Source organism: Amblyomma maculatum, chromosome 3, assembly GCF_055883805.1.
Source record: "Amblyomma maculatum isolate TAMU_Amacu chromosome 3, ASM5588380v1, whole genome shotgun sequence".
NCBI classification, from domain to species: domain Eukaryota; kingdom Metazoa; phylum Arthropoda; class Arachnida; order Ixodida; family Ixodidae; genus Amblyomma; species Amblyomma maculatum.
This window is the reverse complement of record NC_139346.1, coordinates 184,125,807-184,143,373: the sequence shown is the minus strand read 5'-3', so window position 1 is coordinate 184,143,373 and position 17,567 is coordinate 184,125,807. Positions and strand designations below refer to the sequence as shown.

General features: G+C 51.4%; 1 protein-coding gene across 1 annotated transcript in view; it reads right to left on the bottom strand.

The window, feature by feature from the left end:
- The window catches only part of LOC146197142 (uncharacterized), a 210,027-nt gene extending 194,888 nt beyond the window's left edge, over positions 1-15,139 (bottom strand). The window contains exon 1 of the mRNA XM_084598916.1: positions 14,398-15,139. Coding sequence (XP_084455042.1) covers positions 14,398-14,486 — 89 coding nt within the window. The 5' untranslated portion in view covers positions 14,487-15,139. The remainder of the gene's footprint in view (positions 1-14,397) is intronic.
- Between the last annotated feature and the right edge of the window lie 2,428 nt (positions 15,140-17,567).

The window sequence follows — 17,567 nt, the reverse complement described above, 5'->3', positions numbered from 1 at the left end:
CAATATGTTTAAAATCCTAGGCCAGGAAGAAAAACACCAAGAAGTGAAAACTGAGGCTTCTTCTCACGTTATGGGCTTCGACTTAAGCCCCTTTTCACTAAAGCTTCGGCTGTCCGTTTCACGGAGCAACCTTACCTTCCTGTCTCTGTGCGAAGAAACACATGAGCATAAGTCACTCACTTTTCTGAACAATCTATCCCTCTCCTTACGGGTTGCGCACCAGTCACGCATTTTCTGGGCACGGGCGCATTTGTGCCTTTGGGATAGTCGCTTTCTCTTTCGCGATAGCTTACACTTGCTCCATTCTTTCTCGCGCCTGCCTTTCCGCTTTTTTCTGCGGCAGCACTGGAACACAGGCGTTTTGCTTTCTTTTCGCAATCGTTTGAGTGTCCTCTCCTTACGATGGCAGCATTCTTTATCGCGCCTGCCCTTTCGCGTTTTTCGTCGGCAGCACAGGAGTACTAGCCTTCTGCTTTCTTTCTGCAATCGTTTGCCCTCCTTACGATGGCAGCATTCTTTCTCGCGCCTGCCTTTCCGCGTTTTTCGGTGGCAGCACTTGAATACTCTAGTCCTACTTTCTTTCGGCTAGTAGGACACCGGTGTCGTCAAAGTGGTCAAAGTGCGGCGCCGCGTCTGATTCGCGGCCAGCAGCGCATGACTCACTTTCTGTCAAGTTCGAACAACAACCGCTAATGCCAGCCCCCAAGCTAGGCATTTCCTCTGGCGGCGCCGCGGCTGCATCGCTTGACTCACTTTCATTCAAATCCGAACAACCGCTCATGCCAGCCCTCAAGCTAGGCATTTCCTCTGGCAGCTCGCCACTCACGTTACACGGGTCCTCCGATGAGCCGCATTGCTCAGCGCTAACCGGCGCACGATCAAGCTCATTCGACAGCTGGGGCGCTTCGGATTGCGTGAGGGTCATGTGTGCCACGTCCGCGTTCGCACTGGGGTTGCTTTCGCGAATACAACCTAGCGTGGTTTCGGAGCACGAACTATTCTGACTCTGCTCTGGTCGTTCGCTGTCGCCTTCGCAAGTCTCGCTCTCTACAGCGGACGCGCACTCCTCGTCGGTCTGCCCTGGCTGATCACAACTCGCGGGCTGAGCAGTTTCCCTGATCGGCACTTCGTTTTTCTGCGTGCCCTGCTCTACGACACAGCTGATTTCGGAAACTGAAAGTTTCTTCTTTTCTAGCTCATTTCCATCTCCGTCGAGCTCTACACAAGCTTCTGCTTTCGACTCGAGAGACGGTTCAGTTACTACCAGTTCCCCACTCTCATTTGATGGAACTGTATCTCCTACAGCTACTTGGGTCGGCATGCAGTTCACCTCGCTGGACAGCGTCCCTGCGGATTTCTCGCCGTTGGAGCCGGCGCTAACCTTCTCAGCTAGTGGCTCGACCAAGGTAACACGATGCTCTTCTGTTCGAGAATCGGTCGGCTTACTACTGCGGTCACATTGCTCGGCCGTTTCCCCAAGCTGTTTCTCACACTCCGGTGCAAATTCGATATGCTCCGGAACTTCCGCACTGTTTAGCCATTCGCTTACAGCGGCTTTCAACTGATAGGCCAAATCAAAGTATGCCTCGTTACAATGTTTCTCGCTCTCATATCTTTTCCGAAGATCATGAGGCGTTATCTGATATCGTATCAGCAATGACTCTTTTAGTTCAGCATAATTTTTCAAGCGGTCGCCAACCAATCGCTTGATTTCTTCCGACGCTTCAGCGGAGAGAAGAGCTACCAACATCTGCGCCCAACTATCTCGCTCGAAACGTTTACTTCTGCAGACACTTTCGAAGTCTGCCAAATACTTTGCCATATCCTCGGCGATGAGGAACGGTGGCGGACCGTCTCGCGGTATTGAACTGTTACAATGAATGGCATTAAAAGCTTTAACCTTTTCCACGCTCATTCCATGTGCTGAAATCTCCAGCTGTATCAGTTTGCTTACGCGGGCGTCCTCTTTCTCGTAACGCTCCCTACGTTCACGATCCTCTTTCTCGCGACGTTCACGTTCCTCTTTCTCATGACGTTCGTCAATGATCTCAAGGCATTCCAAAAGCTCGTCATCTTCAGCTTCCAACGCAAGAATAGCCTTTAACACTTCTGGTTTTCTGAGTTTGTCTGACAAATTCAGACCCAACTCCTCCGCAAGCTCCAGCAATTTCGGTTTGCGCAACGACTTCAAATCCAAATTCATGGCTGTTCCGAGTGCTGCCTTCTCTACTGCCCACTATTGCCTTGCTGCAATTAACCCAGCAACAACGACAACACAATTACCAGCTCTGTTCTCTACTTAACAAAAGCCTGGCAAAACTCAGTAGAAGAAAGTCCCGCACTCACCAAACCTCGCAGCCAAGAATCCAAAGCAGTCGTTCCGCTGCAGGCAACCAGTCATCACACAGGGCTCGTTGCACTGCTCCCGCCTTTCCGCTGAGCTGCTTTGATTCACGGGTCACGCCTCGGACATCTCCGCTCTTCCCACCAGATGTTGCACCTCGGTCAGGCCTGTCTCGTTTCACCGACCACGGTCACTGCTTGGTCGTCCTCGTACCTCCGCTGTTCACCAGTTGTTGGACGACGGTATCGCCTGGCTCGTCCCTCCAACCACGGTTACGGCTTGGTCGTCGTCGTCCCACCGCTGTTCACCAATTGTTGGACGACGGTATCGCGTCGTCCCACCGACCACGGTTACGGCTTGGTCGTCCCACCGATGCCTACCAATTGTTACATTTGGTGGTCGCGTGCTCAACCCACCGCTGACGCCAGTTGTTAGGTTTGGGTCGCGTGTGCCTGGGTAGCGTACCGCTGCGGCGCGCGGCCTCTCGGTAGCGTTGGCCTGGCGGCTCCGTGGACGGCGGACGGCATCAAAGGTGCCAGCAAAGACGAGGCGTCTTTTAACGAAACAACCTTTACTGCAACATCATGAAGAAACGGGCAGTGAAGCTGACCCGGAGAGATTACAGACACTCTCACACAGCTGGTGTCTAGCGTCGTAACAACGGCGCGTCAAAGTAGTCTCTGTCTCAGCGGAGTTGGCCGCTGCTTTTTATAGTTTTTCCACTTCACAGGGAAAGGGTAAACCCTCACAAGAAAGGGAGAGCCAAACATGTTGGTTCACGACGAATGACTCAATCGCAGATGGTCCGACCTCATCTCCTCCACCTCCTGCAGACGGGCGAGGACGGCTCCCTCTCTCACGAGCTCCAGGCTTGGCCGGCGTTTGCCCACACACACGCACGCACACACATTTGGCGCGTGGCAGGAACACGCTGAGACTTGTCGGCGGGAGGAAGCGTTGCGCGGCCGATGAACGGCGTCGAAATGGCCGATCCGCTCGCGGTTCTGCCTGTTGCTATGCGGTGGCCGCGTCAGCTGTCCCACTTCTCGGTGGAGAAACGTAACAACCCAAAGGTGCTCATAAACCCGGCCGTGAGTAGATGTAGTACTAACTATAGGTCAGCAAAGGAACTCACATGGTAGCTATAATCAACACCGGACACATTTCCGCTAAAAGCAGTACAGGACGGACACGATCAAAAACAGCACGAAACGGGCGACCTAGTCGTTCGTTTCTTGTGTCCAACCGTCCAAAAGTTTGATGCTAACAACGTTAGGCGTTTTTTAGTGTTTTTTGGACACTGCACAAAGAAGCGTGAAGCTATAAGAGCCCGACTCGACCAATCTAGAGCTATACTCACATTACAGGTATATGGTTGAGTACATGAACACCCTCCCAAGTCCCCTGGTCGTAATCAGCACAAAATGACCTCGGCGTGCAGCTTTAGAGTCGTACAACCAATTTTCGTCGGCTACGTCACTGCGGCCAACGAAAATGGCCAATACTGCCTCGCCTTTGAGTCATGATCATAAACTACATGACGCGCGAGTCATGTGACCACTCCGTTACCATGGGAACCACCGAACACGAAATAAACCCTGTTAAGATCCCTATCCCACGCCTCAATTCACAAATATTCGGCGACGCTGACGCCGCTTGTCTCGCATTAAGTGAACGCCACTTAAAAACGTTTCTTTCGCACGCTTGCACTTTTCGGCTTTCCGAGCGAGTCGTCGTGGAAGTCGCGTCGCCCGCGTCCCCACATAAAAGGGGCTGACATAACCGCGACGTTATAACTTATTGCTTCCTCGGTAACAGTCACGCAATCTTTCATTGCGAAACGCACAGCAGCAACCCGCTTCGACGAAAGGTCGCTTGCGTAAGCAACCTGCCAGACAACGTGTTTCTTCTCGCCACTATATAGCTGTTCCGTGCTTGCTGTGCAGACGCTCGCGCGGCGACAGTTCCTCGAGCCGCGGGGGAGCTGAGTCCCGCGTTCCCACCCATTTATATGCATACGTACGCGTGCGAGGCACCGTTTTATAACAACTGAACTAGGCCCTAGGCGCGAGCCAGGTTCAAAGCCGCTTCCTCGCGGCGTGTAACATAGTATGCAACGCAATACTTCTTCGCCTACACAGTCGCAGGTCGTTTGATTGTGCAAGCTTCCTTGGACGAGGAAAGGTTGCTTTTGTAAGGCCAGCGTGATGCCTTTCTGGCACGGTGAGAATACGCCCTTATTTATTTAATACCTCACACTTCGCTTTTTCTATATTGTTTCGGCGATAGAGCGGATCAGCGCATTTGCGCTGCTATTTGCAGGCTTAGAATTGTATTTCAGTCTCCTATACGGTTGTACGCGCAAGTGCCACCGAAAGCTGCAACAGAAACCCGACAAACGCACTTGAATGTGGCAGTTCTTTTCGTTCTCTCTCTTTTTTTTTTTTTTTCTGATCGTCGTCACGAAGTTATTGAGATCGGAATTACATAGACTGTCGCTAGGGAAACTATGCTTGGGAATGCTTCGAAATATTGACATCCTATTTTCGGACAGAGCGATGTTATGCACTATACGCTGACACGTATACGCAGATGCCTGTACGGCTTTAAGATCAAATAGTCAAACTCTTAACTGCGCCAACATGTATTCGCATCTCAGGTCCCGTCGAGATTGGTCGGTGCATTTACCACTAATCTATTGCAGTTAGTATCACTAATTCAATGCATTAGTTACTAGCCTATTACACTTAACCATTAGTGCAGCACCACGTCAAAATAGCAGGATTGAAGTTATATTTACCCCCGCCCTCCAATCAACAAGAGGATTGCTCACCACGAAGGCAGAGAAGCATAACTTCTTGAACCTGAGAGAGGGCGCCGGACTGGAAGAAGTCCAAAGCTCCAAACGAGTACATCCACAATGATTTTAGCGATTTACTTTCAATCCCTTAAAATATATATCAAGGTGCCCACAGCGCCAGGCCGGCTATCCGGCGACGAGAAGAAAAAAAGAGCACAAAAGAAAAGAACAGCCATCCAAAGAAAACAGAAAGAAGATAAATTACCGTGGCGTGGTAGTGTCAAACCATTTCACATAACGGACACAAACGGGTGGGGACACTTATATAACCTCCATCTTACGCGACAGCTAGCGTCGATGGCTTCCGTTTGCCTCCTTCCCTTGGCGATGGTCTTTCGCGTACAGTTACTTCATGCACTTTGATATACGCTTAACCACTGATTATTTTGGCCTCTATCACATCATACAAAAGACCGCCCGGCACGTATAAAGTCCCGCTTTAACCAAGCCGTATACGAACGAGCCTGCCTTTTGTGCTCTATGTGGGCAGTGTGTCAAACTCTAAACCCACTGGCCGGGTCCCGGAAGGCTGGATTCCGATACCACACTCCCATCTCAAAGGAGAAATCAATGTTTGCAGCGCCTGCCAATTCGGCCATGTTTGTGGTCTCATGATGTCGCACAGTCCAAAAAGGCAAATGAGCGCATGACCATGACAGCTGGCAACACCTACCAGAGCTATGCCAGTGATTTCTCTCCTACAAAGCCGACAGAACGCTTTCCATAGACTCTTAATCTGGTTCCGGATGCGTTCCGGTTATAAGTGGAACCTATGTGGAACCAGATTAAGAGCGTAGGAAACAGGGCCCAACGCCATCACATTTTTAAAAACCTACACTCCAGCCGACCCGACATGGTTATCTCCAGGAGTTGTTGAGCGAGTGAAGCGAAACCTCGCGAGGTTGCACGCGCCGAGTTCGAAGGGGAATCGGGAAAGGAACTTGAAGACAGAGCGACACACAGGCTCACAACACCCACGCACACGGAGATAAGTGCGCGGACAACTGGCGATCGCGTCAGCGGGGAGCAGGCATGCAGGCAACTGAACCAGTCGGACAGCCGTCGCGGACGACGTGGCCTCTGCTCCCTGCTGCTGTTGCTGCGCCTCAAGTAAAGTATGGAGACGAGCTCAGCTGGGAAAAAGAGACGCCGCGCCAGCCCAGACACCGCCTCGCGTGCGTGCGCGCGCGCGCGTGTGACGCGACGACGCAGGAGGATGCGGGTTTTTACGCGCCTTTCTCGTCGAAGCGCACTGTAGTTTCCGCCCCCTGTCCCCGCGTTCTCTCGCTCAGCCCTCCTCCACGCTGCGCACACTCGCCATCCTTCTATCTTGTTTTTCCTTCATTCCTTCTCTATTTCTTCCTCTTGTCTTTATTATCTTTTTTTTTTTTTTTTTTCCGTCGATGCTGAGAGATGAAGAGACACCGTCACCACGAATTCGCTCTCTTAGCACACTCGGTGTCACTAAAAAAAGAAAACAAAAAAAAGGGTTTGAGGAACACAAGATGAAATAGAAACGGCGACAAACGCGGTGGCGGTTGTTGCACACGTAAGTCAGGCGCGCACTGCAACATAGCGTGCAGACGCAGAGCCTCTTTCTTGCCTCCCTACTCTCCACTGAGAAACGAATATTTCATTTTTCGCTCTCTTCATTCTTAGTTCTGCCTTGGCACAAATACAATTTGCTGGCTATCAATTCGCTGCCGAGTATTATCGTTCTGCACTGCTTTTGCTCTCCGCTCCAGAAGTATCTCGGCCGGTCACCGGACGCGCCCTTGAAAAAGAAGGTTGGCGACACGCGACGGCCGAGAAGAGGCGGTGCGCAATGCGCGTGGAGTAAAGAAGGGAGAGGAGGGCCGCCGCATGCGAGCAGGCAGTTAATGAGCCCCCCCCTTTCGTTTATGGTTCCAGCTGCTGATGCCTCCGTGAGAGCGGCGCACAGACAAATAATACAATGAAAACAGTCTCCCCGTATTTGCTTTTCGCACCCGGTTTTGTTTTTTCCTTATCTCCGCCCAACTCCGTCTCAGTCTAGCTCAGTCGCCTCCTATTTTAGTGTACCGGAGAGATGCGCCGACAGACATCTGCGCCAGGACTTCGCCGGAGCGGCGTGCAGAGCGCTTTGTAGACAGACGTCCGCGAAGCGATCGCAGGAAGTGGCGACAACACTCGAAGAAGACGCCGAAAGAAAGAAAGAAAAAAAAAAAAGGGTGGAAGGACTAAGTACTCAACCGATGCAGCTCTGCACAGGTACAGGCCCGCTGCATGCCTACGGCGCTGTTCTCCTCTCCCCTCATAACGCGATAAGCTGCTGCTGAAGAGAAAGCTACGTGACCTAAAACTTCACGCGCGGTCAAGTGTGGAATATAAATGTGCACCCAGTCTCCGGTGGTGCAAAAAAAAAAAAAAAAAAAAAGAGGGGAGTGAAGACGGTGGGGACCGACAGATGCTGTGGCTGCTGCATCAGCGCGGGCAACTTATCGTCAAGCGCACTTATGCGGGGTAAGCTATAAAACAGCCACTTTCTCCCCGTGGGAAGGTCAGAAGGCGAGCAGGCACCCTGTGTGCACCAGGAGAAGGTATAACATTGGCGGCTGAGGACGAGTCCCGATCGGCTCGATTCAGCTCGCTCGCAGGGAGCAGGCGCGCCGCCGACAAGCTCAGAAGTGATCTTTCTCCGGCGACAGCCATCGGGAAAACGTCAGCAGTGAGGTGCGAACTGCACAGGACCGGAAACCCGATGAAAAGAAGTCCGTGTAACACTGACGTCACCTCAAGCAAGACTTTCGTATTTGAAACTTCAGCTCTTGAATAGTTTCTTAATGACACTAACCAAACGTGTGGCATAGAGGAGTCTTCATAGCTACTAGACATGATCATGTACTAGATTTTAATGCAGAAGCAGAACAGTCAAACTCTGCGTCTGACTCCATACACCGCGGTCCCTCGTGTTGAAAATAGCTTATAACCGGAAGATCGCTAGAATGCACCGATTACATTTAGTGCTTCTCCGTATTGAACTCAGTAATGTAAACTAAAAGCGCCACACACGGACGAACACGAACTGCGCATACGGCGCGCACAGAAAAAGACGCCCACGAGATGGCGAGAAAAAAAAAAAAAAAAAGGAAATGATGTTACACCTAGAACTCTATATACATAAGGCGCACACGCAGCGCGCCTGCTTATACAGGCGTTGGAAAGGTATTTTACTCGTGAGTGATTCAGGTATCACAACGAATAACGCATGGATAGATGCATATATGATAGACATGTTGAGGCGAACGTGACAAATAAAAAAAATCTTCATTGTGCACTATAGACAACCCCCGACACGCTTTGTAGAACTGTAATAAAAACGATATGTCCAAAGGAAATAAACACAGAATTTGGTGACACGCAGGTGAAAAGCAAATTAATAAAAAAGAAAAGTAAAAAAGAACAGAAGGAATCCTACGAGCAAAGTAGAGTCCTGGGATAGTTGGTAAGACATTACTGGGAGGCTTAGCGCGGAACAGACAAGGACAAGAGAGGCACACAGGACGAGCGGTATGCTTCCGGTATTTCTTCTTTATTTTTTTCTGTTTTATTTGCCTTTGGGTGGCCCTAGATTATCTTGGTTCAGTTTGGATTATATTTCCAGTCATGCAAATTCAGCGCTTTATTGAGCACGCGCACATTTCTTTTTTTTTTTTTTTCTCCTCAAGTTCGTACATTATCCCCTTCCAATTTCAGTTGTAAGTTAGCGCTCGTCCTGTGTGCCTCTCCTGTTCTTGTCTGTTCCGCGCTAAGCCTCCCAGTAATCGAATCCTACGAGTTCGACAACTTCAGAAGACGCGGCTATAGCCACCCTAACGCGGAGTCGACGAGCCCGCGCGGTCGCACTCATGAAAGAAGCCCTCAGTTCAAGTACATAAAAGTGGCCCCGAATCATCTTATCGAGATACAGTGCGCAGCTCCTCAGAATGAAAAGCAGTGACGAGGGAGGAAGGTCGGTTTTCTATATTTTTTCTCTCTCTGCCCCAGCATCCGTTGTTGCCCTGCGGTGATAAGCGCGCGCAGCAGCGGGATACGGAGCTCGAGCCATGCAGTGCCGCTACTCGCGTCACGGCACACGTACTTCTCTGCCGAGGCAGTCAAAGGTCAATCGCGCCGAAGTGACTCGCCAGAGGTCACCGGCTGCAGACATCGCCACAGAGGTGGCAAAACATTGAGAAAGGGAAATATTAATTGTGAGAGAAGGCTGACATTAATGTCAGGTATAAATAATACAACAGTTCCCTTGTTCTGTCTACACTTCTTTGCTTGTGCACTATTCTTCAATAATTGGGCAAAGTTGAGCAAAGTCCGCCGATAGCCGAGGGCGCATCTTCCCAGGACCGATCTCGCGCACTTCCGACGAGCGCGCATTTCGGGGCTATATTAAGCACCAGACAGCTAATAAATAGCAATATTACAATGGCCATCAGTTATCAACGCACGACACAATTTAGGTCGAATTGGAAAAAGAGGGAGCATTTCATGCACCTTTCGAGCGTTTGGATAATCTGCCATGCGCACTAGGGTAATTTCCGATCCAAGCGGCATCTTGCCCAAGCTGAGCGCGGGAGACCTGTTGAATCTGTATGATCACATATTAAGACCCGAAAATGTTCACTCCTAACGGTTACCAGCGTAGCCTCAATGATTACCGGTGCCCGAATCTCGGGGGTCATTCCTGTCGTTCGTTCGCACAATGCTACGTGAATGGGGTAAAATCGTGGCAGCGGGGTTTCGCTACAACAAAGTGAAAACGACGCTTCTTACTCGGAAAGACGTGGTGCAGGGGCTAGTCGAAGCGAATCCATCGGCGCACCGGGAGAGACGGCGATGGCACAGCTACCCATGCCAACAGAGATGCCAAAGACGCAGTAATACCTCTTCAAGCCACGACCCGCGAGAGGACTGGACGAACAGAGCTGACTCCGCTCAGCGAACGGCGACCGAGTGACCGACTGTCACCTTTCCGAAATGAACGACCCCTATACTCCCCGCGAGGCGCGGTCGAAGACACCTGGAAGAAAAAAAAAGGACCCCGTGGCGACAAGCCTTCGCGCCGGTATAGGTACGCGGAACACGCGATTAGTACCAGATGGAGGTAAACGACCAGCACGGGCGCCAAACCGCAGTTACCACTTTTTCGCCTCACTGGGAACCGGAGACAGCCACCATTCAACCGATTCCCGGGGAAGCCGAGGTCAGTGGGCAAGGAGGGGGAAAAAAAGAAAAAAAAGAAAAGACGTAGGGCCGAAACGAGCGGGTAGGCGTAGTCGTTGAGTCCCAAAGAAGGAGACACGTCTGGGAGTAATTAACAAAACAAGAAAGCTCGCCAGAAGGACGAGGATGAGCGGGGAAGAAGGTTATTGGCCAAGTAAACGGCCATTTGGCGCGACCGCTACAAAAGTGTGAAGCCTTGGACGAAAATCGGTCGGGATGCGGATTCGTGGAAAAAAAATTATTTCCGCGTTGCTTCGCCGGATAGTAAGCTGGCGAGCAGAGACAGCATGCACGCCCTGTCATGCATGTGACAACCTGCTTTTCCAGCGCAAAAATAAATATTTTTCTATGACCTCTCATCCCCGCAAACGTTTGTTGCCTATTACTGTACACGGGGCGAAAGTAACAGGGGCCATATTTTCAAAAGTTGCCAGGGTTCAAAGTTCTGGGTAGAGAAGAATTGAAAACGTACTACCTGCCTATATAAACCTACCCTCCCCTTCAGAGCTTCGGAATGTTTTGGGAGGTCCCCTGAGCTTTGACCACGTGTTTCCGAAGCGCACCCGGCGGTCTGAGAACTATGAAAAATGGCGCTACATCCTAGCGAGAATTCAACTGGAGGCCTAAATTGCTCGTTTGCTTTCTTAGGGACGGCGCGCTTGCAACTGCAGCGTGCTATCCCTGTGCTGTGTTTTCCCGCCCGGTATACGCCAGCTGCCTAGCCGGAGACTTGCGCCAATAGTGTGCCCAGCCATTGCTTAAGCTTAGTGCCGGCGTGAGCCATTCGGAAAGACACAGCGATGGGTAGACAGCCTTGCTTACCCATCGCCACGCATGTTCCATAGGCTGGCTCTACAGAACGGCTGCAAAAACAGAAGTGCAACAAACTGCGCTGCCCGAAGCCTAAACCGTTGCAGAGGTGTATTGGAAGGATATAATTATGAAACAAACATTGGGGCGCCTTGGTTGCGACTCTATACCTGGGAGAAGTGTAGCATATACGCAGGCCCCACGCGCTGTGCCAACACGCCCTACACGTGCTGCTAGACGCACTGAACCATCATAGCAAGGAAGCAGCACAACGAACTAGAATGTGGATTAATTACTATTCACGTGCCTCGTCTTTCAACGCTAACTATGCTGCTACCCACAGCGCCGTCAACACTTTAGCGCCGAAGACCTAGCAGCAGCTGTCTGTGCTGGGCGCCCGTCATGAGACACCTCCGACCCGGCCGGCATGCGATAATCTAAATGAATTCACGGCCCTCCACTATGACCTGCCTCATAGCCTGTGTGGCTTCAGGTTAAACACCGCAGTTCATAAAACTCCGGCAGCGAGGTGCTGCGAGTGCTTTCCCGATACCGCTGTGCACAGGGCAAAACGAGGACTAGTGACCAATCTGGCACGCCCGCTGTGACCGCCTTCAGGACAGTTTACAAAATACAAACAAAATAAAGGTGACACACGCACATACACACACCTGTAAAATAGCACGGTAAGAAGGCAGGTACAAGAAGAGATAAGAGTCAAGCAAGAAGCGGCTCCACACCCCGAGCTCGCGCAATGCATTTCCCCGCCCGAACACTGAACGAAGCGGCGACGCGCGCTCCTGCATGTCGATTAAAGGAACCAGCTTTTGTAGAGCAGCCATCCTCCCCGCCTCCCTCCGCTGACTCTCGATTTCGGAACCACTCCGCGTCTCTTCCTCGCTTTCCCAAAGCGCTCTCTTGCCCTCCTCGCAGAACTTCCTCGGCCAGCAAGCAGGCCGTCGGGCCAGTAGAGAAGCGTGTGTCAGATCGGAGAGGCCTTCTTTAGACGACCACACGGCGCATGGCCTCGGCGGAGGCAGCTGCAAAGCACGCCGATGCCCGCTGCACGCGGCAATCAATGCGGCCAGGCATTTCGCAGTACGCACCGGCGTGGTTTGCGACCAATTAAGGCGTATCGTAGACCCGCCTCGGGCGGCGTCGGTATTTTCGTAAGTACACTAGCTCAAGCCGTGCCGGCGGCCCGATAGCAGGTGCAACCCGAGCGGGAGTCTCGTACGACGGCGACAGGACAGAAATAAACAAGCAAGCGGGGAAGATTAACCATATGCCGCGGAGCGGCCGTCGCTGGAGCTCCTACCCCAACGCCGGTTTTTGGCTTCGTCGACTTCTTTTTTCTTCTCTATCTCTCTGCTCCATGAAATGGCTTTGCGATCTCACACAAGCGGTCTCGCTTTCGCTGTCTGCTAAGCCTCCCAACCAGAACGAATAAAGCTGCGACGCTATACAGAAATAAATTGACCGCGGGCACGCACATACCGGGTCCAAAGGAGCCGACGCCAGACTCAAGGTCAAGTATCTTTCCTTGGTCGCTCTGTCGATCAGAGCAGCGAAAACGAAAGAGAGAGAGAAAAAAAAAGAAAACACGCTGAGCAAAAGCGTGCGAAAACTGCTTCCAGGCGCTCCTAACAGCGGTGATGTGATGCGTAGTTACGCCGTGTAACTGATGCACCGTAACTAAGCGTCAGCGCCGAGCGCAGTTACTTGATCAGCAGGAAACACCGGGTGTGGCCTTTCATCTTGGTTAAAAAAAAAAAAAAGAAAAGGAAAACGTGGATAAGAGTTTAGAAACAGGCGAGAGTTAGAACAGGTGCCTCTGGTCAAATTCCCGCGCGGAGAAGTGATGCACGCGCGAACACGGTGCCGCACTTGCAGTAGTGGTAACAGTGGATGTACTCACGGTGCCTCCACGAGAAGGTACATTGCCGACGAGTCGCGGCCAACGTGACACCTTGGACGAATCCTTGCCACGCGTGCAAGGCGGTAAGGTACTGCCTGAGGCGTTATCGGCGACCGGAGTCAAGTTCGAAAGGCGAGATGCGCCCGAGCGAAGGAGAGGGGACGTGACGCGAACAGCCGAGCAGCAGCAAGCGCACACACACACACCCGGCGTACTGCCGCGCCAGCCAGAGGCGAAGCCGGGGGACGTGATAAAAAAAAAAAATAACTGAAGCAAAAGAGACAAACCGAGATAAACAACAAAGAACTCCGAGCGCGCACGGCACTAGAGAGGGGGAACGCAAGATGATGGGGGTGGGAGGGGGGGATGGAGCAACTCAGTCTGTGCAGCCGACGGCGCAAAGTTATAGAAGAGGGGATGAGGAGAGCGCAAGAGAGAGAGAGATAGAGAGAGCACCGCGGAGGAAGAGGAGGGCGGTGAAACCTCCCGCCGTAGGGCAGTGTACTATCGGATGAGATTTCGCACTGCACGCCGTGCCAGCGATCGCTCCGGTGGAGAGCAAGACATTTTTCCGAAGAGTAAACAGAAAGATGAAAAAAAAAGTAAAAAAGGAGAGAGAAACGTGCTGGTCACTGCAAACGCGCTAACTTGTGTACGTATGTGCAGAGCGGCAAATTTGCTCCTGACAGCGTGAGAAAGCGGCCGCGTTCGCCTTTCGCTTTCGGGCCCCCGCCTCCGGAAAACGGCAGAACGATGATGAGAGTGACAGCAGCTAAGGTGCGACGAGGACAGTTCTGAAACAGGCTTCTCCGTTTACGAGATGGCCAGAGACGACGATGAAAATTGACAGCAACTATTGTCAGTCTCCAGCGCGGCCCATTACGACAACGAACTCTTCTTGTTTACGCCAGACTTCCTTTTCAAGTGTTAAACTAACTTTCACTCGAAGCAACGAAGGCGAAAAGCGACGAAAGACTGACAGCGTAGGACCGTCTATACAACCCATAAACGTCAAAACAGAAACAACGGACCCACGTGCGCTCGAGATCTCTGCTTCCGCCGAAATAAATTTATTTGAAGGAATACAATCGTGGAGAACCAGCGTAAAAAGTAGCCAGGGATAACACTGAGGCGGGCTCCACATGTTCGTGGGCGCGCACAAGCATCTTCAATGACAGATACTAGAAAATGAACAGTAGTGTCACTGACCTCCTGTTCGAGCAGACGGTGTACTTGTCCTGCCTGGGCATGGTCAGGTACTCGTCGCCCAGTATGAACAGATCCTTGGAGATAATCATGGCTCAGCCGGTTCCGTCCGATCTCGCCGCAAAATGACCGAGCCAGGCGTCCGAGCGGCGAACGCCAAGGCACCACACGCGGTGAACGACGACACACACTACTACGGCGATCGGGGAAGCAGCAGTGATGGTAGTCAGGCCGAACCGTGGTCCGCCGGCGCGGCCACCCGGCTCACGGGACGATGCATCAGCGCTGGGGGATCCTCCGTTCTCCTCTTCCTCAGCAGCCCAACACAAGTGCAAAACAGCAACAACAGCAGCAACGGCACTCACGCAGCAACAGAAGACCGCCCGGTGGCATTCACACACAAAACGCGGCGAGCACAAAACGCGAATGGGGAAGCAGCAAAATGAAAAGAACCAAGCAGGGAGCAGTAGCACGCCGGTGGGGTAGCTTCAAAAGGAGTGGCGGGGGGAGACCCGGCACGGCGGTAAAGGAGCTGGCAGGTGCCCGGGGGTGTCGGCGGCGGGGCTTGCGCAGGTGCTCCTTCAGCAGGTGAGCGGCATCGGGTGCATGGCGTCCGGCAACCTCAAGGTCCGGCTTTGAACAGCGGCGTCTCTCACAGCGCGAGAGCGTGTAGCTAGTCGCCCGGGCGTCGCTCGCGACGGCCGCTCGCAGTCGCTGTCGACACAGTGACTGAGTTATTTGCGACGCAGGGCGGCTGGCGGCGCTGGAGGCGGCAGCGCGCGCGCGCGCCGGAAACGGGTTGGGCCGAGTCCAACGCAGCGCGCCGGCGCGCCGCGAGGGAGGAGCGACCGGCGCGGGTGGCTGCTGCTGCCGCTGCTGCAGGCAGCGCTGTTGTGCCGCTCGTGTGCTGTGGCTGGGGTGTCCATCACAGAGCCCCCCAGACAGCCGCGAGACGGCGGCCACCGGTCGAAGTAAAGCCCGGGTGTTCTCTTGCCGCTCCGCGGTCCGTCTTAGCGAACTGAGCCTAGAGGAGTGCGGCTGTGTCGAGTGTGTTTGGAACTCTTTTGGGTACTTACTGGCTGCCTTGCGCTGCTTGACCAGTCGCAACAGAAGTTGATTAACCAACATTCAATGATCGCCGCTTAGGCTGTATGGCACACTTTCATCTGTGGTGACGGTGCGGTATATTAATAACCGGAAAGCTGCTAATTGCTGCACGTCGTGAAATTTGACAACGTACTTTTATAATAACTGTGTACATCGACTTCACGTGCAAGGCCGGGCATTAGTCATTATAACATTGTTTAGCTTAAAAAGACACTAGATGTAATGAGAATGTGAATTTAATGTTATCGGCTCTATTTTCACCAGGTCGATATTTGTAAACTGTATTCTTTTCTTTGATTGGAAGTCACACTTAGTAATATGAGTTGCCCTAGTACGAACGGGACAGTAATTGCGAAGAAAGTTGCATAAGTGTAAAGGAATTTCACAAAGGACCCAGGTGAATATCAATGCACTAGTATCTGCAGTATATCATTCTACAAGTGCAATTCAAAATGTACAGTTCAGTTCAGGCGTTCAGTCGTGTCCGACTCTTCGTGACCCTATGGACCATGTCACGCCACGCTTTCCGGTCTCTCACTATCTTCTTAACATCACATAGCTTCATCTGCAATGCCTCGAGAATGCCATCTAACCATCGCGTTCGCTGCCTTCCCCTTCTCCGGCGACCCTCAACCTTTTCCAACATCAAATCTTTCTCCAGCGACTCCTCTCTTCTCATCAGATGACCAAAGTAGCTGAACTTTAACTTTAGAATTTGACGCTCCAATGAGCAGTCAGGGTTTATGGTCGACAATATCGACTGATTTGATCTTCTGGCAGTCCAAGGAACTCTTAAGAGTCTTCGCCAGCACCACAATTCAAACGCGTCAATTCTTCGGCGGTCAGCCTTTTTCACAGTCCAACTCTCGCATCCATACATCACAACTGGAAAGACCATAGCACGGGTTATACGGATCTTGGTTGGCAGACTAATGTCTCTGCTCTTTACTAGGCGGTCAAGGCTAACAATTGCTCTCTTTCCCAGAAGCAGGCGTCTCCTAATTTCATGGCTGCAGTCTCCTTCCGAGGTAATCTTGGCGCCCAAGAACAGAAAATCTGTCACAGCTTCCACTTCTTGTCCATTGATGCTCCAGGACTTGATAGGGCAAGACGCCATGATCTTCGTCTTTTTAATGTTCAGTTTAAGCCCAAACTTCTCACTCTCTTCTTGTACGCGCATCAGAAGTCTCTTGAGTTCCACTTCACTTTCTGCCATTAAAGTGGTATCATCCGCATATCTAAGGTTGTTGATATGTTTTCCAGCAATCTTCACTCCAGCTGAAGACTCGTCCAGACCGGCCTTCCTCATGATGCACTCTGCATATAGGTTAAATAGGCAGGGCGACAGTATGCAGCCTTGCCTCACCCCTTTCTCAAAATGTACAGTCGTGAGCAAAAGTGGTACATAACACTTGGACAGTGGCAAAGGTGGAGCAACTTTGCATTGAAACGCTATCTAACGACACATGCATGCCGCTAAAACTTGGCACCAACAGGATTTCCTCGATCCCAGATAACAAGGGGGGACTATTCGATAATTCACATCAATCAAGTCTGCAACATCTGTATATTTAACATGAACAACAACCAGGAAAATTAGTGAAGAATTTCCCTTCTCTAGACGCAATGCAATGACAATTTTGTGAGATATCTTGTTTTCCGCCTTTTTATGTATTTTGGCAGCACATACACGTGTCTCAGTTTCAAGTACTTTTTACAAAAATGTAAAATAATTTATAATGCGTAGTTTTATTATTTCACCGTAATATTTTTGTCAGTTATATGACCATTCATTTTTCAACACTACTACATTATTTCTCTAACCTGTTATTGTGCTCAGGATGTTCCCCATTCAGCCCCTGCAACTGGTCCTCCTGGTGCATGTATTGTCTGAAGGGAAGGTTATTAGCAAAATGAAGAGAAATATGTGCAAGGAAAAAGGACAGCCATGCTATGTTCACAAATGAGCGACGCACAGTTAGTTATTAGGGAGCTATGTCCTCAAATAGAATTGTGCCGGGCGCGTCCCGAGTGGTATATTTTTTTCTTTTCTAATCATAAGTGGC